The sequence below is a fragment of the Canis lupus genome, chromosome 10 (genome assembly GCF_003254725.2).
Source record: "Canis lupus dingo isolate Sandy chromosome 10, ASM325472v2, whole genome shotgun sequence".
In the NCBI taxonomy this organism is placed as follows: Eukaryota; Metazoa; Chordata; class Mammalia; order Carnivora; family Canidae; genus Canis; species Canis lupus.
In genome coordinates, this window is record NC_064252.1 from 50,124,828 (window position 1) to 50,137,783 (window position 12,956).

Consider the following 12,956-nt stretch of genomic DNA (forward strand, 5'->3'; position numbering starts at 1 on the left):
TAATATAGCTGAGAGAGGGCTATTTTTTTCCATAAAGTCTTAAATATCCAGCTGCCTCTTATAAGAAAGTATTACTCCGCGCATTGCTGACCTTGTTGCAAGCTATCTGGGTGGTTCCATTATCCTTGGGTCTAACGGAATATACATATACACCAAAAAGAATGTATATGAAAAAAAAAGAATGTAGGGCACCTGGGTGGCTCAGCGGTTGAGCATCTGCCTTTGGCTCAGGTTGTGATCCGAGGGTCCTGGGATAGAGTCCCCCATCACGCTCCCTGCGTAGAGCCTGCTTCTCCCTCTTGCCTATGTCTCTGCCTCTCTCTCTGTGTCTCTCATGCATAAATAAATAAAATCTTTTTAAAAAAGGATGTGTATGTGCATGTGTATGTATGTATATGCATATGTGCATGCACATGTGCACACGGGTGCACACACATACACACGCACTTTCCTAATTCCTATATATGCTTCTCAGTTCTTCATTTGTAATGTAAGGCTCAGAGAATCTGGACAATGTGCCCACGATAATACCCGACTCTAGCTAATTGTTTCAATCCATGTTGATTAGGCACTCAGAAATCTTACAATACCTTAGAGTCATCAAATATGGCAAGATGATATTAGTGTGGATACTTAATTCAGTTGTGTTGTACCAGCACCATCAATGTCAGAAAACTGGAAAAAGTAAAAAAAAAAAAAAAAAAAAACTTCTTAGGTCCTTGGTATGACAATATTTTGAAAATCTGGATCCATAAGTAGGTGGGATGGAAGAGAATAGATTGTTCATCCGTTTAGAAGCCCTAGCAGAATAATCATAAGGTGAATTCAACCAATGGGCTGGTAGGTGTAATATTTTTAGGCCCTACTAGTAGAAATGTCATCAAATACACCTTCTCTCTGAGAAGTAAAGTCTCTTATGTCATATGAAAGTATCATTGATTCACTGCTCAGACTTGGGTCTGAGGAACAGATGACATAGAACTTTTTCAAAAAGAAGCCTTCCTCATGCTAGCAATGACATTGTCCTTAATTTTGCAAGTATCCTATAGTGCTCACTTTGACAGCACGTATACTAAAATTGCAAGTACCCTGTACTTTTCATCAGCTCCAAACGAACTAAGAACTATAAGTGGGTCCCAGTCCCTGAGACAAATTCTCTGAATTCATTTTTCAACACAGTTGACAATGATCAATGGATTGGCCAGATTTTCTCAATCTTAGACTCTCAAGGACGTCTTTTGAATACATTAAAATGGATCCTTTGGGGTGCTGGGTGGTTCAGTGGGTTGAGCATCCAACTCTTGATTTCAGCTCAGGTCATGATCTTAGGGTTGTGAGACTAAGTCCTACATTGGGCTCCACGTTCAGCAGGGAGTCTGCCTGGGATTCTCTCTCTCCTTCTCCCTCTGCCATCTCCGCCCCACTAGCTCTCCCTCTCTTTAAAATAAAAATAGAGGGATCCCTGGGTGGCGCAGCGGTTTAGCGCCTGCCTTTGGCCCAGGGCGCGATCCTGGAGACCCAGGATCAAATCCCACGTCAGGCTCCCGGTGCATGGAGCCTGCTTCTCCCTCTGCCTGTGTCTCTGCCTCTCTCTCTCTCACTGTGTGCCTATCATAAATAAATAAAAATTTAAAAAAAATAAATAAATAAATAAATAAATAAAAATAAAAATAGGGACACCTGGGTGGCTCAGCAGTTCAGGATCTGCCTTCGGTTCAGGGTGTGATCCTGGGGTCCCAGGATGGAGTCCCACATTGGGCTTCCCGGATGGAGCCTGCTTCTCCCTCTGTCTGTGTCTCTGCCTCTCTTTCTGGGTCTCTCATGAATAAATAAACAAAATCTTTTAAAAAATAAAAACAAAACTGCTAGGAATTACCAAATTACCTTCCACAATATTTGCAACAATGTGTATTATACAAACATTATGTGAGAATATCTGTTTCTGTACTCGCTTTTCCAATAATGGGTATCATCAAACTTAAATTGTTGATCATCTGACAAGCAAAAAAAATTATGTCTAGTCACTTTTGTTCCTTTCTCATTGTTTAATTATTAGTTGAAGCCAAGCATCACTTTGTGCTTTTTTTTTTTTTTTTTTTTTAGTAACTAGTATGTCTCTGGTAAACTGAACTGCTAGTTCATATCTTTTGTTCATTCTTAGATTATCTATTTCAATTGGATTATAAGAGAACATGACTATTCCAGAAACCAATGTTGCACTGTATGTTAACTATCTAAAATTTAAATTAAAAAAAGAGAGAGAACATAACTCATTTTTACCCTTTGATGCAAAAGTGTTGAAGCCACACAGTGACTGACTCACTGGCTTTAGACTGGAGCAGAGTCACTATCTTCTCCCTTTCCTGTTCATTGTAGGGAAACTCTGCTTAGCTGACTTGGGGTTGTTCGAAGTTCCCCTGGCATACTGATTTCAAGTTTATACTTTAAAATTTCCTATGTAAGTCCTTTGATCCGTGTTTTTAGTTGAAAACATAAACAGTGGATGTAAAATGGTACTGGATTTATTCCACTCTGCAAGATAGAGTTGCAGGATAGCACACTTTGTAAGAGTATTTTGGCAATGCATCTCCAAAGACTTAGACATCTACATAGCTTTCCCCAACAATTCCACTCTATGACTTAACAGCAGAAAATGGTGACTACATTAGGATATGTGCATATAGTAGAATATTATGCAGCTATCTAAAATGATATAGAGAATATATAATGGTGAGGAAAAGATTCACAGTATATTTCTAAGGGAAAAAAAGTTCTGGTTCCTATTAATGGCAAGCTATGTTATCTGGTTGATGAACTTTCCTACCACAGACAATTACTACAAATGAGGAATAAAATATTAAAAGCTAACAAACAAGAGTTTTTAAAATGATTTGAAATTGCTAACTGGATAACAAGGAATCATAAGAACACTATAGCGAGACATAGCAAGAAGCCAAAGAGGTATGTGGCCAGCGTTTGCCCAGAGGATGTTTGCTGGTCCAGACTAAGCTCAGCAGAAGAACAGGGCTGCATTTGAGGCAACTTCAGAGTCTTATGAGGATCCAGAGGTCAAAGCCTAGGCCCATCAATGAAGGTGATCTAATGGGAGTCCTACCCACAGGAATTAGAGACCCTAAAAGAACACTTTTGGAAAGTAAACCCACCCCTATCACTCAGTGCTAAACGTCTATAGACAGAGTTGCCTTGGTGCTGAGCAGAATTGGAAAGGGGGGCAGAAATCCATCTTTAAGAGAGTATAACCATGGGCTAGTCCCTTTCATGGATTCCAGTCCAAATTCCCAACACTGGAGCAATCTAAGAATACATAGACAATGCATTTCAAGTGGCATCAGATTAGTAGCTCCCCCAAGTATCAGGAGAACCAAAAGCAAACCTTCTCTGAAGGAGAACACTTTTCTCTTAGGTCTTAGGGTTCATGAAAATAAGTTTTGAGGAACAGTGAACAATACACACACAAAGACACATCAAAGGAAACAAATAGAATAAGGCCCAGTCAGATATCAGATAGTTGGGTAATCATTCATTTGTTCCACATTCAACACATATGAATCAACAGACACTGTTCTAGGGGCAAAGATGTAACAGTGAGCAAAATAGTTAAATATTCATGTCCTCATGTAGCTTCATGCTCATGGGGGAAAACAGAAAACAAATAGTAAGTGTAAAGTAAAAGTAAATTACAGAGTATATTGATGGCTACAGGTGCTAAAGAAAAAAATAAGGGCAGTGTAGGGAAGGTCTGAAGTGTCAGGTGGCCAATTTAAATGGGGCTCATTGAGAAGGTGACACTTGAAGAACTGAAGGAAACGGAGTGAGTCATGCAGATATCTGGAATGAGAGCACTCAAGAAGAAGGAGAATCCAATGCAAAGACACTGTGGTGCAGTGGTGAGCTCAAGAAGTAGCCAGGAGGCCAGGGGCAGGAAGGGGGTGAGTGGGATAGTAAGATGAAGCCAGTTCACAATAAACCTGTTGACCCTGAGAAGAACCACTCAGAGATCACACCCGTTGTCACTAAAGTTCTCAAGCAAGGAGGTGGGTTTGTTGGTTGGTTGGTTGGTTGGTTGGTTGGTTGGTTGGTTGGTTGGTTTTATTAGCCCCCTCTCCTCACCCTCAGGGAACATTTGGCAATGTCTGGAGATAGTTTTGGTGCTGTAACTGGGAGGGGGACTGCTAATGGCATTTAATTAGTTAATGGCATCTAATTTTCCAGGAATGCTGCTGAACATCCTACAAAGCTCAGAACAGCCTCCACAACAAAGAATTATCCTGTCCAAAATGTCAATAGTGCCAAGGTTAAGAAACCCTGAATTAGACATATAAGTGCAGAAGTCAAAATATAGATGGATATACAAGTCTGGAATTCAAGAGAGAAGTCCAAAGGAGGTATAAATTTGGAAATCTCAAACAAATAGATGGTGTCCAAAGCCTTGGAACTGAATGAGATCACTGATGGAGTGAGTGTAGAAGAGGAAGAGGTATGAGTGCCAGGGGCACTCCAACATGAAGAGGTCAGGGAGAACGGGCGGGAGGGACGCCTGAGTGGCTCCGTAGTTGAGCATCTGCCCTCGGCTCAGCGTGTGGTCCTGGGGTCCTGGGATTGAGTCCTGCATCGGGTTCCTTGCTGGGAGCCTGCTTCTCCCTCTGCCTATGTCTCTGCCTCCTCTCTCTTTGTATCTCTCATGAATAAATAAAATCTTAAAAAAAAGGGGGGGGGTGCTGAAGAAGGTGAGAAGAGAGAACAGGAAGGACTGAGGAGGAGGAGGTGGAGCTCTGGAAAGAGGGGAGATGTGAGATAAAGCCGCCTACAAGAGGGGCAGAGAAAACAACCAGGGAAGTCCATTCAGTGTCAGGCAAGGTGAAGGATTTCTTTTTTTTTTTTTTAAGATTTTATTTATTTATTCATGAGAGACACAGAGAGAGGCAGAGACATAGGCAGAGGGAGAAAAGGCTCCCTATGGGGAGCCTGATGTGAGACTCCATCCCAGGACCCTGGGATTACACCCTGAGCCAAAGGCAGATGCTTAACCATGGAGCCACCCAAGTGTCCCATGGTTAAGAACTTAAAATAAGATCAGTCATTCAGCTACGTGGATGCAGGTACAGAGTTCCCAGAGACTTGGACTTAAACAGTGTGGTTGCCTTGCCAGACGAGTAAGATGAGCCACCAGGGCAAGGGACTGAGAGTGTAAGGGGGGAGAAGCTCTAATGAGTAACTAGGAACTGAGGCTCTGCAAGGAAGGAAAACATCAAAAAGTCAGAGGCAGTGAAAAGGAGGTAAGATGCATGGATTCTAGATCGGGAGGATGGAAAAATTGTTGGGGTTAGTGCCCTAGGGTGAGATTAGGAGAGGGTGATAAGAGTGGGTTGTATGCAGTTGAGATTGTGGAGGATTGAAATGTTTGGTCTTGAAAACCTCTAAGGAGTAAAACAAACAAAAAAACAAAAAGCCACAAACAACTCTAAAGAGTGAATGGCTAAGGCAGAGGAGAATTCAAGAAACTGAAAAGCAAGATTGTTGGAAGATCATGTATGGGGCACACTGAAATCACATGAGCGGTGGAGAGAGTCAGAGCAAAAGGGAGTTAAAATCATCCAGAAGGGACGGGGTTGGAACCCAGGCGCTAGTGGAGAATGGCAGCCAGGCAAAGAGCAGGTTATAACACTGCAGATAGGGGAGAAACATAGCCTCACTTCAGTTCACATGTTCTATAATAAAAACCTATTACTTCTCAAAAAATAATTCCAAAAAGAAGTATTATAAAATCGTAGGACCATCTCAAACAGTCTTTGGAAAGAGCCAGACAGGTGAGTACACGTACACACTCATGTATGCATGTGCAAACACACACAAACACACAGACACATCTATATACCTGATAGGAGTCTTTGATTTAGATTCTACGAGTTGCATGCTTCAGATTAAAGGCGTTGAAAATAGGAAAAACTCTTACACACAAAAAGCAGCAGTACAAAGTGAATATTCTATTAAAAATTGTGAAGCTGGAGAATGCTGTTCTGTGTTAGTAAATAACAGCAATGTATACTCTATCTACCTCAGATTCAAATTATTATTTTACTGAGTTCTGCTTTTTTTAAAAAAAGATTTTATTTATTTATTCACGAGAGACAGGCAGAGGGAGAAAAGCAGGCTCCCTTTGCCCCATGCAGACTCGATCCTGAAACTTCAGGATCATGCCCTGAACTGAAGGCAGACACTCAACCACTGAGCCACCCAGATGCCGGGTTCTGCTTTTAAAAAACCAGAATCATGAATTTTATTTGTGAGTAAACAAAGTTACATCTGAATCTCTCTCTTCCTGAGAAGATTATCATATATTTTTGAAACAGAAAATTAGGAAAACATTTAATTCTTCCAGTTTTTACAGCATTATCCTTTTGGGGAGGTGGGGAGAGAGAAGAAAAAGAAAGCAATAGAGAATGTTTTCAGGTTTTATCCACCCCTCTGGGTAAGCCAAATTCTTATGACCCTTTAAAGCTTTAAATTTTGCCTAATACTAACCCTCTCTGTTTTCTCCTTTCAGCAGTGGGCCTTGGCCTACCCTCAAAAACCCCTAAAAGCAAGAAGAGAGGAAGTAGAAGGGCAGTAAGTGGTGGTGCAGAATGAGGAAGAATGGTTTTGCACTTGAGGTGGCCAGAATGATTTCACATGTAGCATGGTTACCCGATACCAAGCCATAAATGTCTAAGTATAATTTAGTGTTTGTATTCATCCACTGAAGCAAACAGGGTAAGATTTACCCAATGAGCATTTATCATTCTGTCCTGTTTCAAAGCTATAATTTGCAAAGCAGTAGGAAGGGTTTACATGCTGGCTATGACGTGCTCACCCTGCTGAAAATTTCTTGCCCATCTTTATAACCACAGCCCCTGTACTTAATTCAGCTTCCAGTTGCAATGCGTTTCTTCTCAGGTTATCACAACGATATTCTAATAAAGTTGTAGGGGTTAATACTATTACTGGCTTCTTTAAAAATGAGAAGCTCAGGGGCACCTGGGTGGCTCAGTTAAGCATCTGCCTTTGGCTCAGGTCATAACCCTGGGGTACTGAGATCGAGCCCCGAGTTGGGTGCCTTACTCAGTCAGGAGTTTGCTTCTCCTTCTCTCTCTGATCCTTCCTGCTGCTTGTGCTCTTGCTCTCTCTCTCCCATGAATTAAAAAAAAGAAAAAAAATCTTTAATAAGTAGGAGGCCCAAAGTCCCAAGTGCTAAAGGCCAAGTCCCAATTCTGTATTTGCCAGCCTGGAACAGGCCTTGGACAATGTTATGCCCTTCCTTTATCTACTCTGGATCCACACATCCAAAGTCGGGTTCACAGCCAGAGGCACACTGGAAAAAGCACTGAATTTGAACTCAGAAACCCTCAGTTAAAAGTACTGCCTCATCTATTTATCAGCTATGTGCCTGTGAACAAGTGACTTAGTATCTACTCACCTTGGTTTTCATGTATAAAAAGGGGATAACAACTGTTCCGCCTATTTTAGGGAAGAACAACTAAGAGAATACGTGTGGAAACTCACAGTAAGCTATTAAGAGCCACATAAATGTCATGTATTATACAAGGTCCAGCTTGGGTCCTTCTTAATCCAGGGAGCCTTCCAGCTTTTCAATCTAGCCTACACTGAATTCCCCCTGGCATTTCCTGCCATGCTATTTATCTTAGCACTTGATATATTTGCTCTTGCATTGTTACTCAAAGATTCCCTCAGTCAGGCACATCTCCCTACGCGGAACCTAGCACAGGATCATAAGCACAGCAGTGCTCTCTCTATCCTTAGTGTCATGAATGAACTGGAGGAAACAGAGAGTAGAATTTGACCTTCTTGGTACCACAGTGCTCATTTCTACAAGAAATTTTTTTTTTTACAAGAAATTTTTTTTAAAGATTTTTTTTTTTAAGATTTTATTTATTCATTCATGAGAGACACAAAGAGAGAGGCAGAGACATAGGCAGAGGGAAAAGCAGGCTCCCTACCGGGAGCCCAATGCAGGATTTGATCCCAGGACCCCAGGATCATGACCTGAGCCAAAGGCAGACACTCAACCACTAAGCCACCCAGGTGCCCCTCTACAACAAAATTTTTTAAAGACTTTCCCTAGGATATTCAGTTATAGTCATATTCTCATTAAAGGGCACTATTCACTGGAAAAATGTTCTCTTTAAAAGATGAGGGTACTGGGTTTAAACTGCTTGAGGGAACAGAAGTATGGCCCAATCACAGGTAAGATCCCAGAAGCTCCCCAAGTCAGAGGAATCCTGCTAAGAGTGCCTGGAGAGGGAATAATTTTTCCCCACGTTACTCTCCTAAGGTTAAGGAGGCCTCACAGGGGGATCCCTGGGTGGCGCAGCGGTTTGGCACCTGCCTTTGGCCCGGGGCGCGATCCTGGAGACCCAGGATCGAATCCCACATCGGGCTCCCGGTGCATGGAGCCTGCTTCTCCCTCTGCCTGTGTCTCTGCCTCTCTCTCTCTCTCTCTCTCTCTCTGTGTGACTATCATAAATTAAAAAAAAAAAAAAAAAAAAAAAAATATATATATATATATATATATATATATATAAAAGGAGGCCTCACAGGGAAAAGGCCTCACTTGCAAATCAGGCAGCCCTTGTTTGACTTCTATAGGCAATAAGGCATCCTAAAGGATTTCAATTTCTCCTGGGGAAGATGCATTCAAAGTACATAGAATATTTTCCTCAAAGGCTCTTGGTAGCTTTCCCACAAAAACCCAGAGACTTAGTAGCACTTTACCTGATCTTTGTAAACCAGCCTGCTGGGGCTCGACCGAGGTTTGTCTTTAAATGAGTAAGTGGCCACTTGCTTCTTTAACAAGTCCAAGAAGTCAGGAGGTGTGTACAGGGGAAGGTCATTTAGGACTGGATCATTTCTTTGCACAAGAGGTGGTTTTTTCCTTCCTTCGTTTTTAAAATTGTAGGTTGCTATTACTGGATTTAATAAGGATTCTTCAATGAAAGTTTTCAAGTGGTAAGTGCCAGGGATAGGAGTATTCTGTGGAAAGTTGATACCATTTTTCAGATCAGTGTGTAAACTGGTAACATCCCCTAAAGCATCATTTGTAGAAGGGTCAGTCACTCTTAAGGAACATTTCTTTCTGTTTTAAAGTTTAATAAAATTTTATCGAATAAAGTAAATGCTCTTGACAATATTTCAAGAGAATCATGATTATTTCCTTTCTGAGACAATTGCTGAATTATAGCAAATGGGTTGTGGCCATTGTTGAAGTTTTAACTTTTTAAAAAGTGACTTCAGAGATACTAACACTTGAAATGCAGGTGAACTATAAATGTCAGGTCTCCCTTGAGACCACTCAGGTTAGTTTCCTGACTTAAAAAAAAAAAAAAAAAAAGTTAGCCTACTTCTGCTTGGCAGACACTACACATTTCTTTCTAGCCCTCAAGTGAGAAGCTAAAAAAATAAGAACATGAGGCTGGGGATGAACTGAGAAAGCATGTGGTCTAATCAGTCCATAAGAGCTTTGGTACTTTCAAATCACCACAGTGTGGCTGAATGGCTCGACCTGTAAGTTTAGTCAATGTTGCTTTTATGGCTGACTTACTACTGAGCACGCAGCCTGGTGCCACCATTAAAATTAGTTCAGTTTCAAGAAGGCTTTGGCCCATGGCCCCTCTATTATTGAAGAATGTGGATAGAAAATATTTCTACAATATAGAAATGATGTCTTTTGAAAGGGGGATCTTCTGGTCATTGTTCTTTCATATATTACCACCTTGCTTTCCTACATTGCCCATGTTAACTGAACTATCACAGGCCCTAAATCCCATCTAACCAAGATAAAAACTGAAACCCAACCCCCTTTTTTAGACTGGGGGCTTGTTCTTGTGTAATCTCACCCAGATCACAAACTAGATTGACCTTATCTAGCTATCCTGTAAAGCACTTAGACTCCTAGAGTTGTTTCACTTTTTACTGCATCCAAAATTTAGTTCTCAGTCTGATGCTGAGACTAAAATTATAAATAGGAAATGAGGTCCACTGTTTTCTTACAATTGTTAGTGACTTAAAATGTAAGGCTGATTAAAATATCAATAAGAATACAAATTACTTGAATAGAAAGAATGAAAACACATACTGTTAATGCTATTCTCCACCATCCTTCTCTTTCAAAAGATGATGTCTTCCGGGTTGGTTTCTATTAACAAACATAAAATGTGCTTATTCATTTGAGAGGTGATCTGTAGAAGTCAAATGTATTTTCTTTTCTTTCTTTTTTTTTTAATGTATTTTCTAAAACATTGGCTTGAAAAGATTAATACCTGTATCCAATTGGTCACCCTGAATCAAAATAAAAGCTACGTAACGATCAATTTTGCCTGTCATATTTCCTTAAATTACTATTTTATGACTTGATGTGCTTTTTAGCCATTTAAATTCCCTTTGGAAAAATGAGAGTAATAAACATCCTCATCTCAGGGAGATGTCATAAGGAAAATTAGATGTGGCAAAATTTGGTGTTCTTAGGAAGCAAAGAGTTGTGTAAATCCAAAATTGTATTATTATAATAGGTTTATGGTTCAGGTGATTGCGCTGGGAGTTCAAGGTGGAAGATAGTCATCAAATTAATGTGATATTGGGATACAAATTCTCAGTGACTTGGCAAATGCTTAAAACTACCATTCCCTGGATTTATATATACTATCAAATATGTATCATACAAATATGATACAGCTACTTTTCTCAGCTTGTCCAGCCAGCTGTGACACTACAGAGGCAGAATGATACAGGAGGGCTTGAACTCCACCTCTGCCGCTTACCAGTTAGGAGCACTAGGCCAGTCACTGAACCCTTATGAGTCTCAACTCCCTCTTGGGAGTATAAAAATAAGGCATTCTACATTTAAAGACTTAAACACACAACCAGTGGTCAATAAATGATAGCTTTTATTTTTTAACATCTCATCTGCCAAGTTAAAAAGGAGATGATTTTGGTATTCCCTAGTTTCCAAGGATGCTCTTGGCTTCCACAGTAGGTACTCTATACCCATTTATTATTATTCCACATTTGTTTCAGCCTCACCACCAACAGAACATGGTTGTTTAGCTTTTTCCTTTTGTGCTATTTTCACTACATGAAGTCATTAAAACACTGAATGGTACTTCCATTTATAATGATTTTGTTACTACTATAAAATATAGGTTATTTCAAGCAACAATGCATTAGAAATAATAATCTTAGAGTAAAACTGATATAATTCATTCTTCCTTTTTAGCAACTTATATCCACTCTACTTAGAGTGCCCCTGGGCTTTAATTTCACTATGAAATGTGCATCTAACAAAACAAAACAAAACAGTTTCATACACACTGCAAAGTCTGTATTTCTTCCTACACGTTCCCTTTATTAGATTCACGTTGGATCTTCTCTGTTGCACATTTATAGTCACAGAAATCAAACTTTCTCAGGCAGGTCAAGACAAGTCTCCCACCTCTCCCTAGGACCAGGCAAATGAAGTGGAAAGAAGAGAGAAGTAAACACCCTGCTTCTAAAGGAAGGTAATTGGCAGCTGCTGTTTTGTTTTGCCCAAGGCCAGGGATCTAAACTCCACCCACCTATCACTTCAAATTCATATTAGGGGGTGAATCACTTTTTACAAAAGATAGGCTAAACATCCCTCGCCCAAATATATTTAAAAAGTAAACTAAGGTAGTTTAAAATAGTTTATAAATACGAAAGCAAGAGGCAGGCACAAAACCCTGCACTTCGGACTAAGGGAAAACCCATCCTCTCGGCAGAGGGAGACGTCAAAGCAGCTGTGCGGCGCAGCTGGTAGTACAGGAGGAGGAAAGAAAAAACGGAGGACAAAGGGCAAATGGAAGGATGAGGGAGAGCAAGGGAAGAGGAAATAAGACCAAGTAGACCTCAGATAAAGATCAGGACTGGACTGCAGGATAGGTAGGAGGGCAGGGTTAGGGAGGAAGGGCAAACCGGGGAGCACAAGGGCCCAGCATTAGAGACGTGGGAGTTCGGGCAGGAGCCCGCCGGGCGGGGGATGGCTGCGGGCAGGGGGGCCGGGTGGGGGGACGGGGAGGACGTCTGTACCGAGGCGGTGACCATCGAACTGCCAGGCCCCAGGTCATCCCTGAGGCTGTTGGAGGTGATGGCGACTGGCTGGTCCATGGCGGCCTCCTCGCTCCCTCCCTCCGCCAAGCCTGGCGTCCGGTTGCCAGGAGGCGCCTGGGGCCCGCGAGCTCGGGAGCGCGCGCAGGGGACCGCAGGGGACCGCAGGGGACCGCCGGGCGTCGTGTCCAGCTGGGGGGTGGAGGTAGGGGTGGGGTGGGGGAGGGAGGCGGGCGCACTGAGGCCCGCGCCACCCGGTGCGCACAGGAAATGGCTCAAGGCGCGGCCGCTCCCTCGCAGGGAAAGGCTAGAGGGCCCTGGAGGCGCTGCAGAACCTGGGGCGGGGAGCTGCGCCGAGGGAGGCTTCCGAAGACGGTTTGGGCGAGCCTGAGCGCACCGTAATCCCCACCGGCCTTTTCACAGAGAAGAACCCCGCCCCACATCCCAAAGCAGGGAGACAGTAGGCTTCGTAGGCATGCTTCACTTCAGCGCAAAAATCAGCCTTAGCACCCACTTTCTAACGTGGCTTCTAAGCTCCTCTGGATGGAAATTCTGGGGGTGTTTTCTTCTCTTGCCTGATTTTAGGAGTGCGCACTCGCCAAAGCAGGCTTCCCTAGCTGTGAAACCACGGACCACCCTTCCTTCTGATAGACCCTTTTCCCTTCCAGTCTCTCTTCGCTGTAGCTTCTCAGCCTTACAAACATTCTCATCTTCAGAAACAAACCCTCCCCCCAACTTTAGTAATTCCGTTTTATGGAGCACCCGCGGGGTTCTAAAAACTTCATACACATTAATCTAATTCAATCCTCACAACAACCCTG

General features: G+C 42.2%; 1 protein-coding gene across 2 annotated transcripts in view; it reads right to left on the minus strand.

The window, feature by feature from the left end:
- The window catches only part of STPG4 (sperm-tail PG-rich repeat containing 4), a 39,067-nt gene extending 26,792 nt beyond the window's left edge, over positions 1-12,275 (minus strand). For both annotated transcript variants that reach the window (XM_025466053.3, XM_049115870.1), the window contains exons 1-3: positions 12,118-12,275; positions 10,151-10,210; positions 8,791-9,048 (exon numbers count right to left, since the gene is read on the minus strand). In XM_025466053.3, coding sequence (XP_025321838.1) covers positions 8,791-9,048; positions 10,151-10,210; positions 12,118-12,195 — 396 coding nt within the window. In that variant the 5' untranslated portion in view covers positions 12,196-12,275. The remainder of the gene's footprint in view (positions 1-8,790; positions 9,049-10,150; positions 10,211-12,117) is intronic.
- Between the last annotated feature and the right edge of the window lie 681 nt (positions 12,276-12,956).